Raw genomic sequence first — 19,205 nt, 5'->3', positions numbered from 1 at the left:
GACGATACAGATAATCTTTACTCTGGCAATCAGCAGGCATTGGAGATTTATGTTTGGAAATAGGGAAGAGATGTGTTCCATGTAACGTCACCTGCTGCCTGGGGTGCAAAAGCGGAACATCGCTACACACGCAGGTTCGTGCGGTTGTGGTACTTCTGATAGGGATCATCAACGTACCAGTTTCTTCTCTTCCAAAAAGAGGTGGTCATTTTATCCAGGAGTTTGCACTGAGTTCTGTTGCACAGCGCCAGCTCCCTCAAGCGCTTTCTCTGGGCAGCTGATTTTTTCCACAGTTTTTTCTTGTAACCAGCCTGCCGGGAAGAAACACACACAAGAACTTTAAGGCAGATTACTGCATAGAAAAATACAGCAGTGAAAACAGAACGGATCATTCTGCTTTCAAGAAATCAACAGCCTGTTTCGTTATTATTTAAACTTCCACATTAGCTGCTTGCTTTCAACAGGAAGGAAAAAGATCACTGTCTGTAAAGGACTATAGGTTCTTTACACTTCCTAGGAAATATGGAGAACATTAAAATGACACTTACCCGTCTCCTTACCCAAAGACCATTGTGCAGCCGGAGGAACCGATCGATCACGGCTTTCACCGTTTTCCTCTTTCCCTTCCGCAAGCTACAATACGTGAGAGTCCTCGCTGGCTGCTGCAGTATGCTTGGAAGCAGAGGTGTGACACTACAGAAGGAAAAGAGGAAAATATGCAGAATATAAAGAGGAATAAAACATCTTTAGCTAAAATTGTCAGAATTTCCATATAATGAAAATATTCGGGGCAGCTCTAGCTTGCTGGAAGAGGCTGAGGAGGTGCTAACCCAACGTTAGGGTCAATGGCCGTAACAGCAGGCGAGCTGCACTGCGGCAACGGGGCTCACCCTCGCCCCGAGCTCCCTGTGCCCTGGAGTCTCCTCATGGCCTGGAAACGCCATGAGGGGCTCGGGGATGAGCCCGTTACCCCCCACAAAACACCACTGCAATATTCCCTTCCTGGGAATTCGAGGCGCGGGGGAAGCACACGGAGCCGAACGCGGCGCCGGGCGGGCGGTACCTGCTGAGCACGGAGCGGGCGGCGCGCGCGGGCGGCCCGGCGCAGAGCGGCGCCGCGGTCCTCACGGGGGCCGCCCGCGCTGCCGCGGGGCTCGGCGCGACGGCGCCGCGCGCGGAGAGGGTGCCGAGGGGGCGGCCGAGCGCTCGCGGGGCCGCGGCCCGGGCCCGCAGGAGCCCTGCGGAGAGAAGAGTGTGAGCGGAGCGGGGAGCGCGGCCGGCGGCCCCACCAACATGGCGGCCCCGCTCCCCCGGCCCCACCGCCCGCCGCGCACCCGCCAGAGCCACCCGCGCCGCCAGCGCCATCGCTACGGTGGCCTCTAAGGGACACGGCGCCCCAACAGCGACCTCGCGCATGCGCCAGCCGTCGTTTGCATGCAGCCCCATCCCAGCACTCTGATTGGCTGCGCAGCGCAGCCCCGCCCCGCGGCGGCGCGGAAGCCCGGGCGGTTGCGGCGCATGCGCGCTGGGCCCCCTCGCGAGCCGGGGGTAGGGGGGGGCGGCGCCTCGGCGGCGGCGCTGGGAGTTGCCGCGCGCGGCGCCTTCCCACACGCAGCCGCGGCCGCGCGGCGCCCAGGCGAGGAGATGCTGCGCGCGTGGCACCGCGCGGGCGCCGCGGTGGCTGCGCAGGTGAGTGCGGAGACGGGGCCTGCGCCGGGACGAGGCGGCGCTGGCGGCGCCGCAGGGAGCGCCGCGAGGCTGGGGGGGAGGGGGGAGCGCGAGGCGCGGTGCGTCCTCTGCGCGCGGCCTGGGCGGCTCTGAATGACTCCCGACGTGCCCAGCGCCATTGGTGAGCGCTGAGCGGCGGCTGCGAGCGCCAATGAGGCTCCGTGCGGGGGCGGGCGCAGCTCGTTGATTGGTCAGGCGGACCGCAAGATCCCGCGTGCGGTGCGGCGCTGCTGGCGGCGGGGGGAGCCGCGCGCGGGGCATGCCGGTCCTTGTAGTCCGCTCCGCCCCTCGGAAGGGGCGGCTGGCGCTGCAGCGGGGCACGCCGGGATATCCCGCCGGGCGCGGCGGGGGGCGGTCGCGCCGTACTGCGCCTGCGCGGCGCGGGGCACGCTGGGCGTTGTAGTCTTCTCCCCTTGCTAGCCGCGCGGCCCCCCGTGGCCGGGCCCGGGCCCGGTGCCGCCTACGCGGGCCCCGATGCCCCGCGCGGCGGGTCCGGCCGCAAGGCGCAGCCGGGCGGCAGCGCCGCCTCGGGTCGGCCGGGCCTCGCAGCGCTGGGGAAGGAAGTGACCTTGGCCGCCCGGGCGGCGGGACGGGGCCGGGGCGTCCTGCGCTTTGCTGGGGCCGCCCGGCCGTTCTCGCGCTCGTTGTCTCCGCGCTTCGGGGCCGCCTCGCTCCGCACGGGTGTCTCGGGGCGGCTCCGGGGCGCCCGGGGCCCTGCGTGTCACGGGTGTGTGGGCAGCCGCTCCTCACGTGGAGCGTTGCTGAATAAAAGTGGCTCCGCGGAAGTAGGAAACAAGCAGTTTCATTCTGGTGCTTATGCTGTAGGAGACACAGGATCACCCCGGGAATGTGTGATCCGGGTGTCCCGGCCCAGTCTGGGGTGTTGCTAGGTAGTTTTCAAGGAGAACGCCGCTCCCCTCGTGGAGATGTTCCCGGAAAGCTGCCAGGCCTGGAAGGGGCCCCAGGGCGGTGACAGGACATGGTTGCAGCCCCGGCCCTCCTGTCTCAGCGAGGGCTCTCAGGGCGCTGAGCTTCAGTCCGGATCCCGTAACCCTCTCTGAGGGCACCTCGAGAGAGAGCTCTGAGACACGTGTGGGGCTTTTTGATGTTAGGAGTCAGTGCAAGTGGCAAGTTGTTGCAGTTTTTAGTGATGGGAATGAACCTTTTGTAAGTATTTGACACATGAAAGCTGACACAGTGGCACCAGAATAATCCTTTGCCGGTCAAAAATCCCCCAAATCCAGTCATGGGCATAGAGCTAAATGTGGTGCTTGGGGGTAGCAGGTCCTTGAGGACAGGGGAGCCTGGAGGCAGAGTAGCTGTGTGACAGCTCTACATCTATAGCTCTGCGTCAGCTGTAGGCACTAAAGGACCTGCCCTTCAGCAAACCAACAGCTGCCTGAGGGTCCCACTATAGAAAACTCTCATGGTGGAGAGTTAGCAGTAGAGATTGGTAGACGTTTTGACCTTCCTTCTTGTCGGTGAGCTCTGTGAAAGGGAGAATCAGCAATTTTGTTGTTAAATAAATTAAACCCGTGGCTTTGAGAGCCACAGACTCAGAGAGCAGTTGAGGCGCATCGGGAGCGGTGGAGATCTGCTGGTGCCCAGGACAGTGTCCGTGGGCTTTGAGCATCTCCAGGGAGCAGGTCCTCATGCTGGCAGTTCCATAGAGGCTCAGGGGAGCCCTTCTTGCTTCCTCTGGGCTATTCATCGTTTTCTTGGAAAGCAAACACAAGCTGCTTTTAGGAGGTGAAGCTGTGAGCAGATGGCTTGATGGTGGCAAAAAGACTTCTAGCCCTATGGTGAGGGGTCCTTGTTGGCATAGCCTCTACCAAGCCTTGTTTCTGCTAAAGTTTCTGTTTTGCTCCTTCTGTTCAAACACACAAATGTGTGGTAGGAAGGTACCCGTCTCCCAGGCTTTATTCAGAGCAAAGACGCTGGAGTAGAGGAGGGAGGTTTATCGGCGCAAATTTATATGGATCATCTCAAATAGCAGCTTTGTTGGACTTCTTTACGCCAACTGGAGTGCAAGGAGGATGTGGCTGGCCAGGAAATTCTTGCACTAATATAACAGTACAGTGTAAAATAACGAACATTTGAGATGTAGGATCATCACAGAGAAGCACTGGAGTGGGAGGTGGGAATGGGACAACTGTTCCGCGATGCCCTTGTCCTGGAGTGCTGCCAGCTTTGCCCTTATCGACAGGAACCCCTGTTTGCAGAGCAGCAGGCGGCCATGGAATTGCTTCACGTTCTTGGGAATGTGGTCAGGGGTTTTTTTAGACCACCAATATTTATCTGTGGTAAACGCCTGATAATCAAACAAAAGGGAGGTGAGAAACTCCTTATAATTTTACAAATCGTGATTATGCAGTGCATATAAGCAGTATGATGAAAGTGGCCAAAAGAGAGCAGTGTTACTTTAGAAATTTGCCCATGACTTTTGGAAGTAATAGTGAATTTGGTTGTAAAGGCGAAAATTAGACCCTGGCTTCTGTTTATGAAACATTGGTGCTTAAGGATCCTAGTTTGTTGTGACTTGGCCCAGCAATGGTTTTAATATGTTGCAAGGAAGCATCTTCCAAAAGCTGCTTGAGCCTTTCTTGGGTTTTAGATGATCCCCACTTGGTAGGACTCTGACAGTGATCGCTGAATGCCTGTGTTCATATTGCTTTCACCACGAGTAACTGTGAATAAATGAGATGTTTTATTTTTAAATACAAAAATAAATCGAAACTAGGGAATCTTTGTGGTGGACACAGCCCAAATGCCGAGCCAAGAGCTTTCTCCTGGGCCCTGCTCTGTTCCCAAACGCAGCCTGTAGGAGCAGAGGTGTTTGAAGATGGGAGGACAAAACGGGCAGGGGGCTTTGGCCACCACTAGGTACCAGAGGTAATTGCAGAGGTGTAACTGGCTGATTAATTAATGAGAATTAATGCGTGGGTCACACACTAATATTGCAGCTAATGCTCTCCAGAAAGGCTGGCGTGGGGGCCTCGGAGCCAGGGCTGATTTCCAAGTGAAAACTGGTCAAAATAAAGTTTTGGAAGGCCCTGAAAATTCAATCTGAAGAGATTAATGCAAAATACTTTTTCCCCTCTTGTTTCCTTTGGTTGAGCTGTATGGATAGTGATAAAATACTTCTCTTTGTACTTAGTCATGTAATAAGGCCCTGCCGAGAGTCAGAAATGTGCAGCAGTTGCCTGCAGAATCACTTAGGAGCCTTTTATTAGTGAAGTTCAATATAGGAGCACTGAAACCTCCACACGTGCTTCTGGGAGGAGCCAGTCCCATGAAGTTTTGATGATGATTTTGTGTTTCTGCCGCCCGTGGAGCAGGAGAGGGGAGCGCTGCACGCGCTGGGCCTCCCCGCGCGGTGCGCGGGCGCCCGCTGCCAGCGACGCCGTCTTGGCCGGTGCAACGGAAAAATCCGCGTTCCCTCTTCCTGCCTTTCCTCTGTGTCACTGCGTGACGGTGGGAGCGAAACCAGATTGGTGTGGTTGGGTTTTTTCATACCTAGAAAGACATAGAGAAACTTTTCTTATTTGATTTTTTTTGCAAATCTCTCTTTTTCTTATATAAATATATAATATATGTTTAAAGAAAAATTGCTTCAATGCCCTGCAGACCTCAGCTGTGGGAAAAGCTCCTATTGCAACTTGCACACAGCTGTCCCATGAGACCTGCTTTCCTCTTCCAGCAGTTCTTTTTATTCATTTATTTATTTTTGTAAAGAGAAGACAGAGCTTTTTCCTTTTCTCCTTACTGCTTGGGTCGGTGTAGTTGAACAAGTCCTTCTGGTCGACCTTCGTTTGCAGCGAAGATGCGAATATGATAAAACTCCTGAGTGACGTCCTCCCTAGTAACCAGAGTCTGCTGAAATTGCACTCTCGCCTGCAGCAAGTTCATTTCTGCTACAATCTGATTTCTCTCTTGAAAGCAGCGGGGTTATTAGCTCTTGCAGGGACAACTTCGGGCTGGGAGGAAATGGGTGCAAGACGTGGCGATAAAACAAGCAAATCGGTTGTTTTTTGAGGGGTAAGGGGCTGTTTGGACGTGTTGCCTGCCTGATCCTTGCCTTTCCCTCCCTTGCAGAACTGCCGCTGTGGGAGAGCCCGGCTGCGGCCGCTGCGGCCGTGCCGCGGATACGCCGCCGCGCCGGACGGATCCGGGTACGTGCTCCACCTGGAGCAGATCCGCTTTGGGGCATCGCGGGGGGCGAGTTGGTGGCGCTGGGGGGTCTTCAGGGACTTGTGTGCTCCTGGATCTGTGTGTTTGTTGCGGATTCAATCAGATTTCAGCGGCGCGTATTGGGGTAATTTGGAAGGGAGACCCTCGGGGAGACCGTGGTTGTCTCTTAGGATGCTCCTGGGCTTCAAAGTGGATTCTGAGTTTATTCTTTGACAAAGGTCAGCCTTAAAGGTCTACAGTAATCTGTTTGACGCCTGTCGTATCACCGGTACATTAACACAAACAGCTTTTTGCTCTTTTTTTTTTTTTTTTCCTCCCTGTAGTGTTTCTATAGGTAAAATTATTGGCGCAGGTCTCCTGTTTGTGGGTGGAGGAGTAGGTGGCACTATCTTATACGCCAACTATGACGCTCGTTTCCGGGAAAACGTGGAGAGGGCTGTTCCCTACTCCGAGAAGCTCTTTGAGATGGCACTGGGTCCCGCGCCCCACAGCGTGACGACGCCGAAGAAATCGGTGAGTGTTTGCCCATCGCCTCCCCTCCGATCCTTCTCCTCATGTAGAGAGAACAGCTGCTCTTTGTTTTCAAATTCTGATCAAGCTTGGCAGGTACTGGGTTTAGAGATTAATTTTTGTGAATTAGAGTTGCAGATTTTTTACCCTTCCTTGAAAGTAAACACTACTGAGATACAGAGCAGATTCTTCCCTATTTCACACTTCTGATTCTTGCTGCATGAGTTACCCATTTAACAGAGGTAGTGTTAAACTTCCTTTGTGCTGCATGAAGTAGTGATGCTTGTACATTCCCCATTATCATCTTGCTGTGATTGTGGTCCCTGTCTTGCAAAACTGTCACTTTTACTTATCTGAAAGTAAAATAATCCAGCGAGATTGTAACTGACTAGCGGGAATGCTTGTGCTCATGACTAATCAGGCCAGAAAGGGGTAGGCAAACACTGTAGTTTAACCATTTCACCATGGCTAGAGATTTAGTGCACTTAGTGGCAGAGCTAGATTAAGAAAACTGAGTACTAAGAACTTCTAAAATCGATATTACTGTGAACAGTCTGACCCCGCAAAAGATGAAAATATTTGTATTTTGAGTTTAAGAAAGCTGTCCTGAATGGAGTGGGAGAGTTGGCATATTGCTGAATCCAAACCATGTCTCCTCTGAGGTCGTGGTCATCCAGGCCTCCCAGGCACCAATTAAAACTAGGAACTTTTGTTACTAACACTTAAATGTTTTTGTTCTTGCCTTGTGCCTTTGTATGCTGGGTAGGAAGAGATTAAGTATTGCAAGGTTTTATGATATTAATAAACTTTGGTTTGTACTGAACTCTGCCACTGCTGTATGTTCAGTTCTGGAATGGTGGAAATTACACAGATTCTCCCTAAATTAAAAATCAGGACAAGAAATAATATGGCCTTGATGCTGTTTCATATGTACCTTGAAGTTTAGATTGAGGGGAGAGCCATCTGGACGTACATTTTCCGATGTAATAGACTCAGCGAGACTCAGGCTGTCGAGAAAGCTGGTAACGTGTCTTATTTTTGATCTTCAAGATACAGCAAGGCCCCCTGAAGATCTCCTCTGTAGCAGAAGTAATGAAGGAATCTAAACAGCCCACTAGCAAACCCCCAAAGAGCAAAGCAGAGGCTGCTCCTTCGTTGGAGGAAAAGGAAGGTAACTTCACCAAACACCACACAGAGTGAAACAAAACAGCTAACGTTGCCCTGCATTATATCTTTATTGTAAATTAAAGAAGTCTTATGGAATGGTTGAGGATTAATGTAATTTCATTGAAGTAATGTTATTTTCTATCCTAGTCATAAGGAAACTGTTTCTATTGAGGAAAAAACTTAGAAGCCTCTATATTACTGTAATTACCTTTTAGCAGGTATATAGTGACTGGTTTTGTTCTGTAACTCTACAGCAGGCACCACTGCAGCTCAGGTCATCTCTGCCACAGGTGAAGCCGTGTCAGTGCCAGCTCCTGGGATGCAGACTGAAGAAGGTGAGAGAAATGCATGAGCAGCACGAGGCAAACCCAAAGCTTGTCACCTTGGGCGCATAAATTCTTGTTGATGTCTGTCAGTTTTTAAAGGTGTCACCCTCGGTGCCCTTCTTACACACAAGAACTTCCATGGCTTTTGGCACACTACGAAGCTGAGGTGGATACTGGGGCAGACGTAGCTGTGAACTCGAGAAGAAATCCTGCCTTTTCCCTTGTGCTGATCAGGCAGTTGTACAGTCAGCTCTGCCTCTACTCCCTGTGCCTGTTCTGATGTAGAAAATCATGTCTGTCCAGAGCTAAGTGAAGGAGCTGAACTTAATATTTAACGCCGTATGAGACACTCATTTCTTTATCATAGTCTCCTTCAGATAAGATGACATTAATTTCTTTACACATTACCAGGTTTCAAAAAAGATATGTCAGCAGTTGGTAAAATGTATCCCTCAGAGTTGGCATGAGCATGAGAAGGAGGTTTTCTGCTGATTTTTGCTGCCATTTGAGTGCGGGAGCTGAGACCTCTGGGTTGTCTCCCATTCATCTGCACACATCCTGCTGATCTTCAGAGAATCACTTAGCTCAGTGGTCTCTGTTTAGGAGAGCAAAGGTGTTTCAGTGTCCTTGGGCTGGGGCATAGAATAGAACCTTGATTTGCCATGGCCTTTTCCCTAGTTTTCATTTAATTTGGCTGAACTCTGCAAGGCTGCCAAATGGGTACTGAAAAATGTGAGCGGATATTTACTTAAAGTCTAAACTTTGACTTGTAAGTGTTTATCACTTCTTAATTTACCTTTCACTTTTCAATTTTTGTAACCAGACAGAATGGAATTTACAGGTATGTATGATGAAGGATTCATGCAGCTGCTCCTTTTGAAAAGTTGCCCCTTGAAATTCTGAGTCTAAAAAACGCTTGAGGTAGCTCGAGGATGGCTTTATGTGGGAGTTAAGTTCATGAAGCAATACTAGTTATGCAAATGGATTTTGAATAGAGAATTACTTCCCTAAAAACAGTCGGTGTACTAATTCAGACCATCCACAAAAACAGTTTTACTCTTTCTGAATAGGTAAAGAACAGGAAGATTCCCATGCCATCAAGGAACGGTCACCAGAGGAAGTTGCAGCCCGGCTCGCCCAGCAAGACAAAGAGGAACAAGAGAAGATATCAGGTAAATCCATATCATTAAATGACTGTTGCCTTAGTTTTCTTTGTCGGCTGTATTCAGCAACAGCAAATTGCTGGGCTACATTGGCTCTAGAGCCCAAATTGCTTGTGTGCCTCGGGTTTAGCTGCATTGTTGTGGTAGGATGAGTTGTGCTCAAGCTTCTTAGTGGCCCTCCACTGCTCTCCCCCAAGTTAGTTGGTGTTTTTCTTATGCTGAGGTCTAAAAATGAGACACAATATTGCAGATGTGTCAGAGGGGATAACTGCTTCCCTTGAGCTGCTGGGTGCTCTGTTGTGACCCAGTTCACAGGTAAGTTTTGTTGTGGTTGACCCATGTCTGTCTGGGATGCCCAGGTCCTGCTTTACAGAGCTGCTATCTGGACTTGCTTGGTGGTGTCAAGATAGTGAAGAGCTGCTTACAGGTTCTGTGTTGGACACAGATTAATCCTTGCTTGGGTTTTAACTTGTACAGACCCCATTAACCCAAGTGCTCTTGGAGAGGTAGCAGTGGTAGGTAGTGCTTTTTTGTGGCAAATCTGTGGCCAGCTACCTTGAGACTTCTCATCTGAATCCAACCCCCGGGCAGAGCAGAGCACGTTGTCTGGCAGTGCAAGGGCACTCGCCTGCTCTCCCCAGCCAGCCTCGACGGGGACGAGAGGGACACGAGAGGGACACAGGTCCCTCGGAGAAGTGGGGGATGTTGAAGATTACGGCCGGCTGAGGTGGCTCCGGGGCCTCCAGTGGAGGGTACAGGAGAGGCATCAGCTGTGTGGAATAGCTGTTCAAAGTGAAAGTTCAGAGCTGACCACACAGAACAAGCTTGAAAGGGAGTTGAACCATATTGAGGTATGGGTTGTGCTTCAGCCTGCACTGAGAGCTGTAACCTTTGTATTTTATTATTCTCATTGTGCTTGGAAAGAGCTGGTCTCAGATGCTGGCAACAAGCTGGTTCTCATCCGACCTGCCCAATATCCTGACACATGAACCTGCCCTTGGCAAACATGCTGGCCACGCTCGGGCTTCCCCAGCCACCCTGGACCTCAGCCCGGGCGCCTGGTAGCACTCGAGCGCTGGCGACGGAGTTGGGGCTCCCTGCAGACTTGTTCTGGTTGTGATCTGCTCCCGCTCGTCGCTGCTCGGGAATCCGTCCCATTTAGAAGAGTCCTGCAACACTAATAGGAACAAGAGTTGTGGCATTAGCTGCCTGCTTCTCACAGGGCCTTGGTTGCAAGCGTAGAAGTTAAGCTGGTGTGTTGAAAAAAAACAAAACAAAGGAATATTTACTGGGAAAGTGGATTTAGTTGCTCCATTATTAGGAAATAAGTATCTGGCTCCAGTAATTGGTAATTCTGCTACTGTTTTGCTTTGGATCCTTGTGGATCTTCTATACTGACAGGAATGGATGTTGCTTCCACTGGCTTCTCCGCTGGGAGACAAACGGCATTTCCTTGGGGTAGATGGCAACAGCTACATACTTTCTGCTAGTAATTATATTAAGCAAAGATAGAAAATACCTCTTGTATCAAATGCACCCTGCAAAAGTATGATGAAGGTCTTCCACTGAATGCCTTCATTAGCTGGATATTTATTTAATAACCTGTTTACAGAGGGAGCTGCTGTAAGTGCAGGCATACGGCTTGTTACTCGTTTCCTAAAAATGGAGTGTGTTCCCATGACTCTTCCGTGGGCTCCAGCGTAGTTCCCAAACCGACCAAGTCTTTCATGTCACAGCAAATAACGTAAGGAGACAGCTGAGGAACTGGCAAGGATGTGATGTGTCAGTTTAGAAACCGTAAGACTCTTTCCTGCGCTTCCTGCTGAATTCCGTTGTGTGTTCCCAGCGCTGGCGGCGGCGCTGGAGGGAGCGCTGAGCAGCAGCGCGCGGGTGACGCTGCAGGCGGTGACGGCGCAGGAGCGCGCCGTGCAGGCCGTCAACGCGCACGCGCACACGCTCCGGGAGGCCATGGACGACGCCGAGGTGAGCCACCACAACGGGAACGCTCCTTCTCCTCAGCACGTCTTCGCATCCTAGAGTTTCCTTGCAAGTGTGTCCCCGTCTGGAATACATTGGCCATGTCTGGAGCTGGCTGGGGGTGGATGAACTATCCCAGCTCACGGTTGGGGTGCCCCAAACCCATCTGGGTTTGTGCAGAACCGCTGCTCTCGGCTCTGCAGAAGGTGGTGTCATCTAGCGGTTGATCAAATGAAAAGGGGCATCTGCCCAACTCCACAAGCACTCACGGTCTCATCTTGTAGTTAGTACAAAGATCTTAATGAGGGGGTTGTTTCTCTTTTATCCTCGTTGTTGTGATTACAGTAATTAGTCAGAAATCTGTGCTTTTTAGACCGCTGGGGAGAAAAAATCCACGCAGTGGCGCACTCTGGAGGAAGCCCTGAAGGATCGGAGAAGGGCTGTGGATGAAGCTGCTGATGCCCTCCTGAAAGCCAAGTATGTCGCTTGTTTTTAGGGCTTACCAAGGGGTAAGGTGACATCACCCAGGCAGCAGCTGGCAGAAATTAGATGAGTTTCTGGGGAGTATTCAGAGTCACTTGGGTACATGTCAAACTGATGAGTTTGGGCCACATCAAAAATGTAGTCTCTTACTTGGTAGTTTGTACTTCTTTGGTGCTCATGGTCCTTGGTGTGCCAGAGGGTCTAAAACAGTTTTACTCCTCTTTTTAAGGATTTTTTTTTCTTTTCTTTTTTTTTTTATCGCAGCATTTTCATTGCAGAGCCGGTAGATGGGAAACATCCATAGTTGAGGTGTTCAGGGAATGGAGGCAGCAGGAAGAAAGCTTTTGTCAGGGGCTGTGTTGTAAGACACGTACAAGGTGTAACTGGCAACTTCTCTTTTCAGAGAAGAGCTGGAGAAGACAAAATGTGTCATTGAGAATGCCAAGAAGTCTCAAATTGCAGGAGCAAAACCTCACATAGTTGCTGCAGAGGAAAATCTTCATCATATGATAGTCGACTTGGACAATGTAGTGAAAAAGGTGAGTAGTTAGGCCAGCTAGTAGGCTAATTGGCTAATAAGCTAATGAACTAGTTGGCCTATTAGCCTAACAGCCCACTATTTGCCTGGCCTAATAGTGGCACCATCACAACTTAGTGAGAGGAGGGCAGCTATCACAGGGCTAACTTGCTACACTTCCATGATAGCTGTAAGCTTGTCTGGAAACAACTTGTTCTGTAGCAGAGGAAAGGAGCTAGGTATCTTTGAAGAGAGATATAGACTGAATTCATGGTACTCTCTGGGACCTATCCAGGCTGTAGGTTATCTAGTTCACGTGCATGTGGCAGAATGGACTTGTAATAGTTCCAAATAATGATTGTATATGAGAGACTTAATATCATGGGGTGTCTCACACAAAGTAAGTTTGCCTTAGTTGGGCTGGAGGGTAAACGCCACTCACGTGTTTCTGGCATCAATATTTGCCTTGGAAAATAAACATTATCTTATTTTGTTTGTTGCAGGTTCAGGCAGCGCAGTCTGAGGCCAAGATAGTAGCTCAATATCATGAGCTTGTGGCTACAGCTAGAGAAGAATTTCAGCGAGAACTTGATAGCATCACTCCAGATGTGCAGCCTGGCTGGAAGGGGCTGAGTAAGTCTCTGACTGCAGCTTTACTTCGGATGTCTGTTGTGTGCCAGTCCTGTTTGCCAGCATTTCTACAGTTAGAACCACTCGAGCCAGTGTCCAGCTTCCTGGTTTCCGTGGTTGGCTAGAAACTAAAATTAATTACTAGTGTAAAGCAGGTGTTACAAAATGGCTCAGTCTTATAAACTACCTGCACTGTGTTTGGTGTTTCACAAAATGTAGCTTGTGTGGTAAAGATCATGTAGCTTTTTAAACATCTCCTCCCTGCCCTGCTATTCCAGGAACAGAGAGCCCAGAAAGCCCGTGTCCTCCACAGAGAGCAGGGCAGATTGAATTTCGGGCAGGGCTGTTCCCTTTAAAGCAGTTATTCATGGAATTAGCATCTGTCCTGTTTCCATTAACATGAATTTGTGATGGCAGGACAGCTATAGAAGAGCTATACCTGACTCCCTCCTATATAATAGCAAATAATCCCCAATAAATGAATTGGGCTTTATGACCTCTAATGTTGTCATGTACTGTAGTGCATGACACAGTGCTGATTTGGTATAAACTCTGGTTCAGACATAGGATTTCTTTTCGTAGTAATGGCTAATGCATCACATTTGAGCGGTTTTTGTTAGTGTGTAAGGGAAGGCAATACCTAAAAACACTGTAAAGCCAGCATAAAGTCCATCACATGCTCCACCAGATTTGAGAAATAGTCTTGTAGTCACTGTATAAGTGGGTCAAATTCTTATTGCTCTGTGATCAGTGATCACAGAGCTCTGTGATTCCTGTGATTGTCGGAACAGCTTGATGGGGAGTAACAAAGAGCCGCCTGAGGTTCTCTAGGTCATCACTGGCATGATAGAGAAACTGGAACATGGATAATTTATTGTTCTTTCTGGATATTGAGCAGCTGCTGCAAAAGCTTGTTAGTGGCTACCAGATGAAATTCATACCAGATGCTCCCTCTCTATAAATTACAGCGTGAGATGCATTTTTGTGACACGAGGAGCTGGTGCTTGCAGCCAGGTGCCTTTTGCAGGGGGTGGCACACACGTATGGGGGTGATGCTGCTGGGGTGCCTTTAGCACTGAGCTGTTATTGGGAGCTGGCAGGTTTTTTTCTTTAAATCCAGTTAAAAACAAGAAGGAAACAACCCCCAGAACCTTGTCCCATGTGCTCAGTTTCCTCCTTTTCCCTTCTGTATCCTTCTTATTCCAGCCCGTGCTGTTTCTACACTAAACTGACACAGTAACTTGTATTGACCCCTACAGTCCATGCTGCCCAAAAGCAGTAAATAGATGTCTGTTTTTTTTCTTTTTCTTTTTTTCCTCTGTTAATACTACTAAAATTCTTTACCTGAAATCTGGGTGTCTTATGAGCCAGTATTTGTTTGAGATGCTTGGGTTTTTCAACTCGAGCCATTTTCTGCTTTCTGATAATAGGAAAAAAAAGTGAAATGAGAAATGCAAGTCAAAAGTTATGCCAGAATCTCTTTTATACCAGAGAAATAAAGATGAATTTTTTTATTCCCTGAGCTGTGGGAAATCCTCCCATGCCCCAGTGCTGCAGCAGGGAGTCCCGGGGATGCTCACAGGTCACCTGAGAGCCAAGCAAAGCTGCAGTGGGCTGTGCACAGGGCAGGACTGCGAGTCCTAATGCAGCTTTCCTGAAGCACCAAATGAAGTACTGCAACATACTACTTAATGCTACATTGGACTTCAGCAATGTGGACCGTAGCTCATAAATGATTTTCGCAGCTAAGGAAATGTAGCACATCTCTGAAATGGCCTTTTTTTTTTTAGTTAAAATCCCAAACAAATATGTGGAAAAAAAATAATGAACAATTTGCAGAGCTTGCTGTGCTGTCTTAAATGTGCAGGCTTTTGAGGTATTAGAGTTCTGTAGAAAAATGGAATTATAGCAACAGAATAATCAGAGTTATTTCCCCTCCTCTTTTCTTTACATAAAGAACATGAAACATGTTCAGCTTTCCTTTTGTGGGCCGTGGTTCTGGAGTAGTCTGGAGAGGGGCTCCCCAAGCAGGTCCCACACGTCCAGTGTCAGCTGGATACAAAACCTGACGTGCAAGGCCAGGGCCTCCCTTGAGCTTGTGGCCTGTCCCAGGGGAATTTTGTTCCTTCATTTCTCTGCTCCACTGCCAACAGCTTCTGATTTAGAAGAACCTGGAAATGCCAGAGTGAAAATTGCAGTATCACGCTGTGCTTTTTTCCTTCAAGCTTGTGTTCATGCTCTGGCTAAAGTGTTGTGGTCTGTCTGCACCCCTCCTTTTGCCAGGACCATTAAGCATCAATCTGTGTGTTTCTACAGGTGATTTCAGTAGTTGTGGGATGTTTTGGGCTGCATTATGTAAAGGACAGAGACTCACATTCACCATAATGTTCTTTCTCAATTCCCAAAGACTTGGCCTCCTGCTTAAGTCACTCTAAATAGGAAGCTTTTTGCATGATGAACTTGCTGCCCTGGACGTGCATTAACTCCTCCTCCCTGTGCTTTCTCTTGCAGAGATCACTGACCTAGGTGAGTTCTCTACCCTTGTCCTTCCCCTGGTTGTGTTGTACTTCACACTATGTGCAGCATCCACAGAGTTGATTCCTAAAGCCTTCCAGTCTGAGTGTCCTGTGGGGTCACACTTGGCATGTGGGGCTTAAACCACCACCTTTACCTAAGGGCACTTCCTAGGTGAGTGTGAGTCCTGGCTTGGAAAAGCCAAGTTTATGTTTCTCAGAAATTCAGGCGAATTTAAGCCTGTCAGTGTCTGCTCGTGAGATTCAAAGGGGACTGAAAAACTTTGCTGCGATTAAGCTGCGTGCTGGCCTTGTTTGCAAAGCCAGTCTGAAGGGTCACCCAAAAGGGTTCAGTTAAACTGGAGGTGGTTTGAGTCTCTGAACATCATTGTATCTTATTCTCTGAAAGAGAAGAAGAAAATTATCTGATTTTTCACAGCAGTGCTTGGCTTTTTGATTGAAAGGGGGGTAAAAAACATGAACCTCAGAATCAACCCTAACTTAAAATCCAAGTGTAGTCAAAAACAGCCATAATTGCCCAGCTTGCCCAGACACCATCCGGATCCCATGGGGCCCTCCTGCTCCAGCCCCTGCAGCTCTGCTGAATTCTGCTCAATTCTCCTTGCTTTGGCCCTGCAGGAGTGCTTTTTTTCCTGAGTAGTCCCAGATTTTCCATACGAAGCAAAGTGGTAGCAAACTTAACAGATCCAAATCTGGCTGCAACCACTACCCCTACCTGGGGAGCCAAACTTGCTAGCTACAAATTTGGGTAAGGAACGTAATTACAAACGGCTGGGCTGGAGCTCAACAGCTAACGTCCTTCCAGCTTGTTTTTCCAGTCACCCCGGTGCTCTCGGGGTCACGTTTCCTTGAGCCTCACTGAACTGCAGCGTGGGGATGGGAGTGTGGGTGATGGGTGTGAGTCACTACGAAGAAATAACGTCTTTACAGTGAGGAAAAGCAGGTCCTCCCCCCCGGAGCGTCTCGGAAAGGACTCGGGTGGGGGGGATGATTTTGGCTCCCCTCGTGCAGCCGGTTAGCCCTGGTTAGCGGGTTGGCCCGGGTTGGCCCGGGTTAGCCCGGACCCTCCCGACGCGCCGCGCTCCCCGCAGCCGGGCAGCTGTCGCCGGACGACCTGAACTCGCTCATCGCGCACGCGCACCGGCGCATCGAGCAGCTCAACCGGGCGCTGGCGGAGCAGCGCGTGCGCGAGCAGCAGCGCGTCGAGGCTGCCCTCGAGCAGCAGAAGCTGGAGGACAAGAAGGCGCTCGAGGCGGCCGTGGCCAAGGCGCTGGAGCATCACAAGGGCGAGATCGAACTCGAACAGGAGAAGAAGGTAAAAACTCAGCAACGCGGCGGCTGGAGCACCCAAAGGGAGGCCGCAGGGCTAGGGAAGGCGCACAAGAGATGCGGGATGGTGCGAGTTGTGGAAGGCTTCAAACGTGGGTCTCCTGCTGGGCTCAGTGACCTGTTAAGGGCGGGGGGGGGTTGTGAAATTACCCTCTTATTTTAAAAAAGTGGCAGCTTTAACATGGAGCTTTGTAGCATTTTAAGATGAAACTTAGGCTCTCTGAACATACGCTCTCTACCACGTGCCCTAAGCAGTCACTGCTGGGTAACGGGATCTTAGTTTCTTGGCAAGCAGCTGAGAGAGGGCTGCAGTAACTGCTTCCTTGGGTACAGATCGAGGAGGTCCGAGAGGTGATGGAGAGCGAGATGAGGACCCAGCTGCGGCGCCAGGCGGCCGCGCACACAGACCACCTGAGAGACGTCCTGAAGATCCAGGAGCAGGAACTGAAGGTGGAATTTGAGCAGGTAGGAAGGTGCTGAAAGGAAGGAGGCAGTGGGAGATGCCTCTGTAGGATCCCTGCAGAATGTGCAGCTCACGGGCCATGAGGCTCTGGAACATGGATGTGTAGGCAGGGAAGGAAACCCCTTCCTTGGGAAGGGGTGAAGTGCAGTGCTTAATGGGGGAGTTTATCCTGCCTTCCCCTAAAGGCTTTGGCTTTGGGTGGTGAGTTTTTCATAAGTATAAAAAACAATGATTGTTAATTCACCGTAACAGGGCTTCTTTATGTGCAAGTTGTAGGATAATAGAGTTAAACAGACATTAGTGTTTCACCACTGTGTTTCAGAACTTATCAGAAAAGCTCAGCGAACAAGAAATGCAATTCCGCCGCCTCACTCAGGAACAACTGGACAACTTCACCCTGGATATCAACACTGCCTACGCCAGGCTGAAGGGCATCGAGCAAGCAGTGGAGAGTGAGCGCTGACCCTGCCCTCAGCAGGGCCTTGAGGCACAGCCCCTCCCTCCAGCCTTTCACCCACCCAGGCAGCCTCAGCCCAGGGTCAGGCGGCTGCAGCCCATGGGAGAAGTCCAGAGCTGTCCCACTGCTCCTCTTACGAGCAGGGAGTATCTAATAGCAACTGTGACAAAGAACTACTTTCCAGGGAGAGTGACAGAGCCCTGGAACAGGCTGCCCAGAGAGGTTGTGGAGTCTCCTTCTCTGGAGATCTTCAAAACCCACCTGGATGCCACCCTGTGCCACATGTTCTAGGTGTCCCTGCTGGAGCACGTGGGGCTGGACTAGATGATCTCTAGAGGTCCCTTCCAACCTCACCCATTCTGTGTGATAGTGTAAATTATGGCTCAGACTTGCTTTGAGCAGAGCTGCTAAGGGTGCTGCTGTTGAAAACAAACTCTGGGGAAGGAGTTTATTTTTGCTGCTTATGTTCAAATGCTTCAGTGCTTAGCACCTCACTTAAATCCTCCAACTGACAGTTGCCTTCTTGTCTTGCTGTGCAGGCCACGCCATTGCGGAGGAGGAGGCGAGGAAGGCCCACCAGCTGTGGCTCTCGGTGGAAGCCCTCAAGTACTGCATGAAAACGGCCTCCGGGGACAGTCCCACGGAGCCGCTGGCGAGCGCCGTGGCGGCCGTCCAGGCCAGCTGCTCCGACAACGCGTTCACGGCGGCGCTGACGGCGGCGCTGCCCGCGCAGTCGCTGACGCGCGGCGTCTACAGCGAGGAGGCGCTGCGGGCGCGCTTCCACGCCGTGCAGAGACTGGCCCGGCGCGTGGCCATGATCGACGAGACCAGGAACAGCCTCTACCAGTACTTCCTCTCCTACCTGCAGTCGCTGCTTGTGTTTCACCCGCAGCAGCTGAAGCCGCCTGCCGAGCTCAGCCCTGATGACCTGGATACCTTTAAGTTACTGTCTTACGCTTCCTACTGCATCGAACACGGAGATCTGGAGCTGGCAGCTAAATTCGTCAACCAGTTAAGAGGGGAGTCGAGGAGAGTGGCGCACGACTGGCTGGCCGAGGCTCGGATGACCCTAGAAACGAAACAAATTGTGGATATCCTGACGGCCTACGCCAGCGCCATGGGGCTGGGGACAACACAAGTGCAGTAGAGTAGGGGGAGAGCTCGGGGGCACTTACAGAGATTGTGCTGGCAAGAAACCCACCAGGCTGCAAGGTTACAAACCAAGCAGGGCGCAGGGGCTGGAAGCACCAAAGCCGAGCGCGGTCCCGTCCTGTTCCCTCGCACCGTGTTTACCTTCACCACCACCTGCTGCATTCGTCTTGGTTCTGAGTTAGCACGAGGGCCACCGTCAGGAAGCTTCTCTCTAATTTGTGTAACAGTTTTGTTGCTCCATCTTACCACGAGGGCTCGTGATCCAACCAGAATAATGTTTGTAACCTGTCAGTACTGATTTGCCACTTTGTCAGCCAAATAAAACCATATTTCAACCACTCTCTCCTGAGGTTCAGTTTCCTATTTAAAATAAACTGCAGACAACAGCTGGCCCTATTGCTGAGCCTCAGTGACTGGGGAAAGACTCACCTCTATCTCTAAAAATCCCTTTTCCAAGAAGCAGGAATTCACTGATGTGCTCAAAGGGCCCTTCAGTTGTGTACAACAGCTGTAGAGCATCCCCCTCTGAGCGCAGGCTTAGCCTAGCCTCACAGCACGAGCTGTAGCTGGGTTTAGCA

General features: G+C 50.6%; 2 protein-coding genes across 2 annotated transcripts; one reads left to right on the top strand and one right to left on the bottom strand.

Annotated features, from left to right (window-relative positions):
• Positions 1-111: 111 nt before the first annotated feature.
• On the bottom strand, positions 112-1,365 carry MRPL35 (mitochondrial ribosomal protein L35). The gene is made up of 3 exons (XM_088524996.1): positions 1,064-1,365; positions 549-693; positions 112-311 (listed from the first exon to the last, which is right to left on the bottom strand). Exons 1-3 carry the CDS (start codon positions 1,363-1,365, stop codon positions 123-125), a joined length of 636 nt encoding a protein of 211 aa, XP_088381122.1. The 3' UTR covers positions 112-122.
• A 242-nt stretch (positions 1,366-1,607) lies between these two features.
• On the top strand, positions 1,608-18,965 carry IMMT (inner membrane mitochondrial protein). Its single transcript, XM_088524959.1, has 15 exons — positions 1,608-1,689; positions 5,824-5,900; positions 6,243-6,432; positions 7,480-7,600; positions 7,851-7,931; positions 8,993-9,094; positions 10,932-11,068; positions 11,436-11,539; positions 11,949-12,084; positions 12,566-12,695; positions 15,204-15,218; positions 16,318-16,541; positions 16,889-17,020; positions 17,341-17,470; positions 18,015-18,965. The coding sequence occupies exons 1-15, from the start codon at positions 1,645-1,647 to the stop codon at positions 18,620-18,622; spliced, it is 2,232 nt and encodes a 743-aa protein (XP_088381085.1). The 5' UTR covers positions 1,608-1,644; the 3' UTR covers positions 18,623-18,965.
• Positions 18,966-19,205: the final 240 nt, after the last annotated feature.

This window comes from Tinamus guttatus, unplaced genomic scaffold (assembly GCF_059628265.1).
Source record: "Tinamus guttatus ecotype Peru unplaced genomic scaffold, ASM5962826v1 Tinamus_guttatus_pri_ptg000218l, whole genome shotgun sequence".
In the NCBI taxonomy this organism is placed as follows: Eukaryota; Metazoa; Chordata; class Aves; order Tinamiformes; family Tinamidae; genus Tinamus; species Tinamus guttatus.
This window is presented reverse-complemented; position numbering and strand designations above follow the sequence as displayed.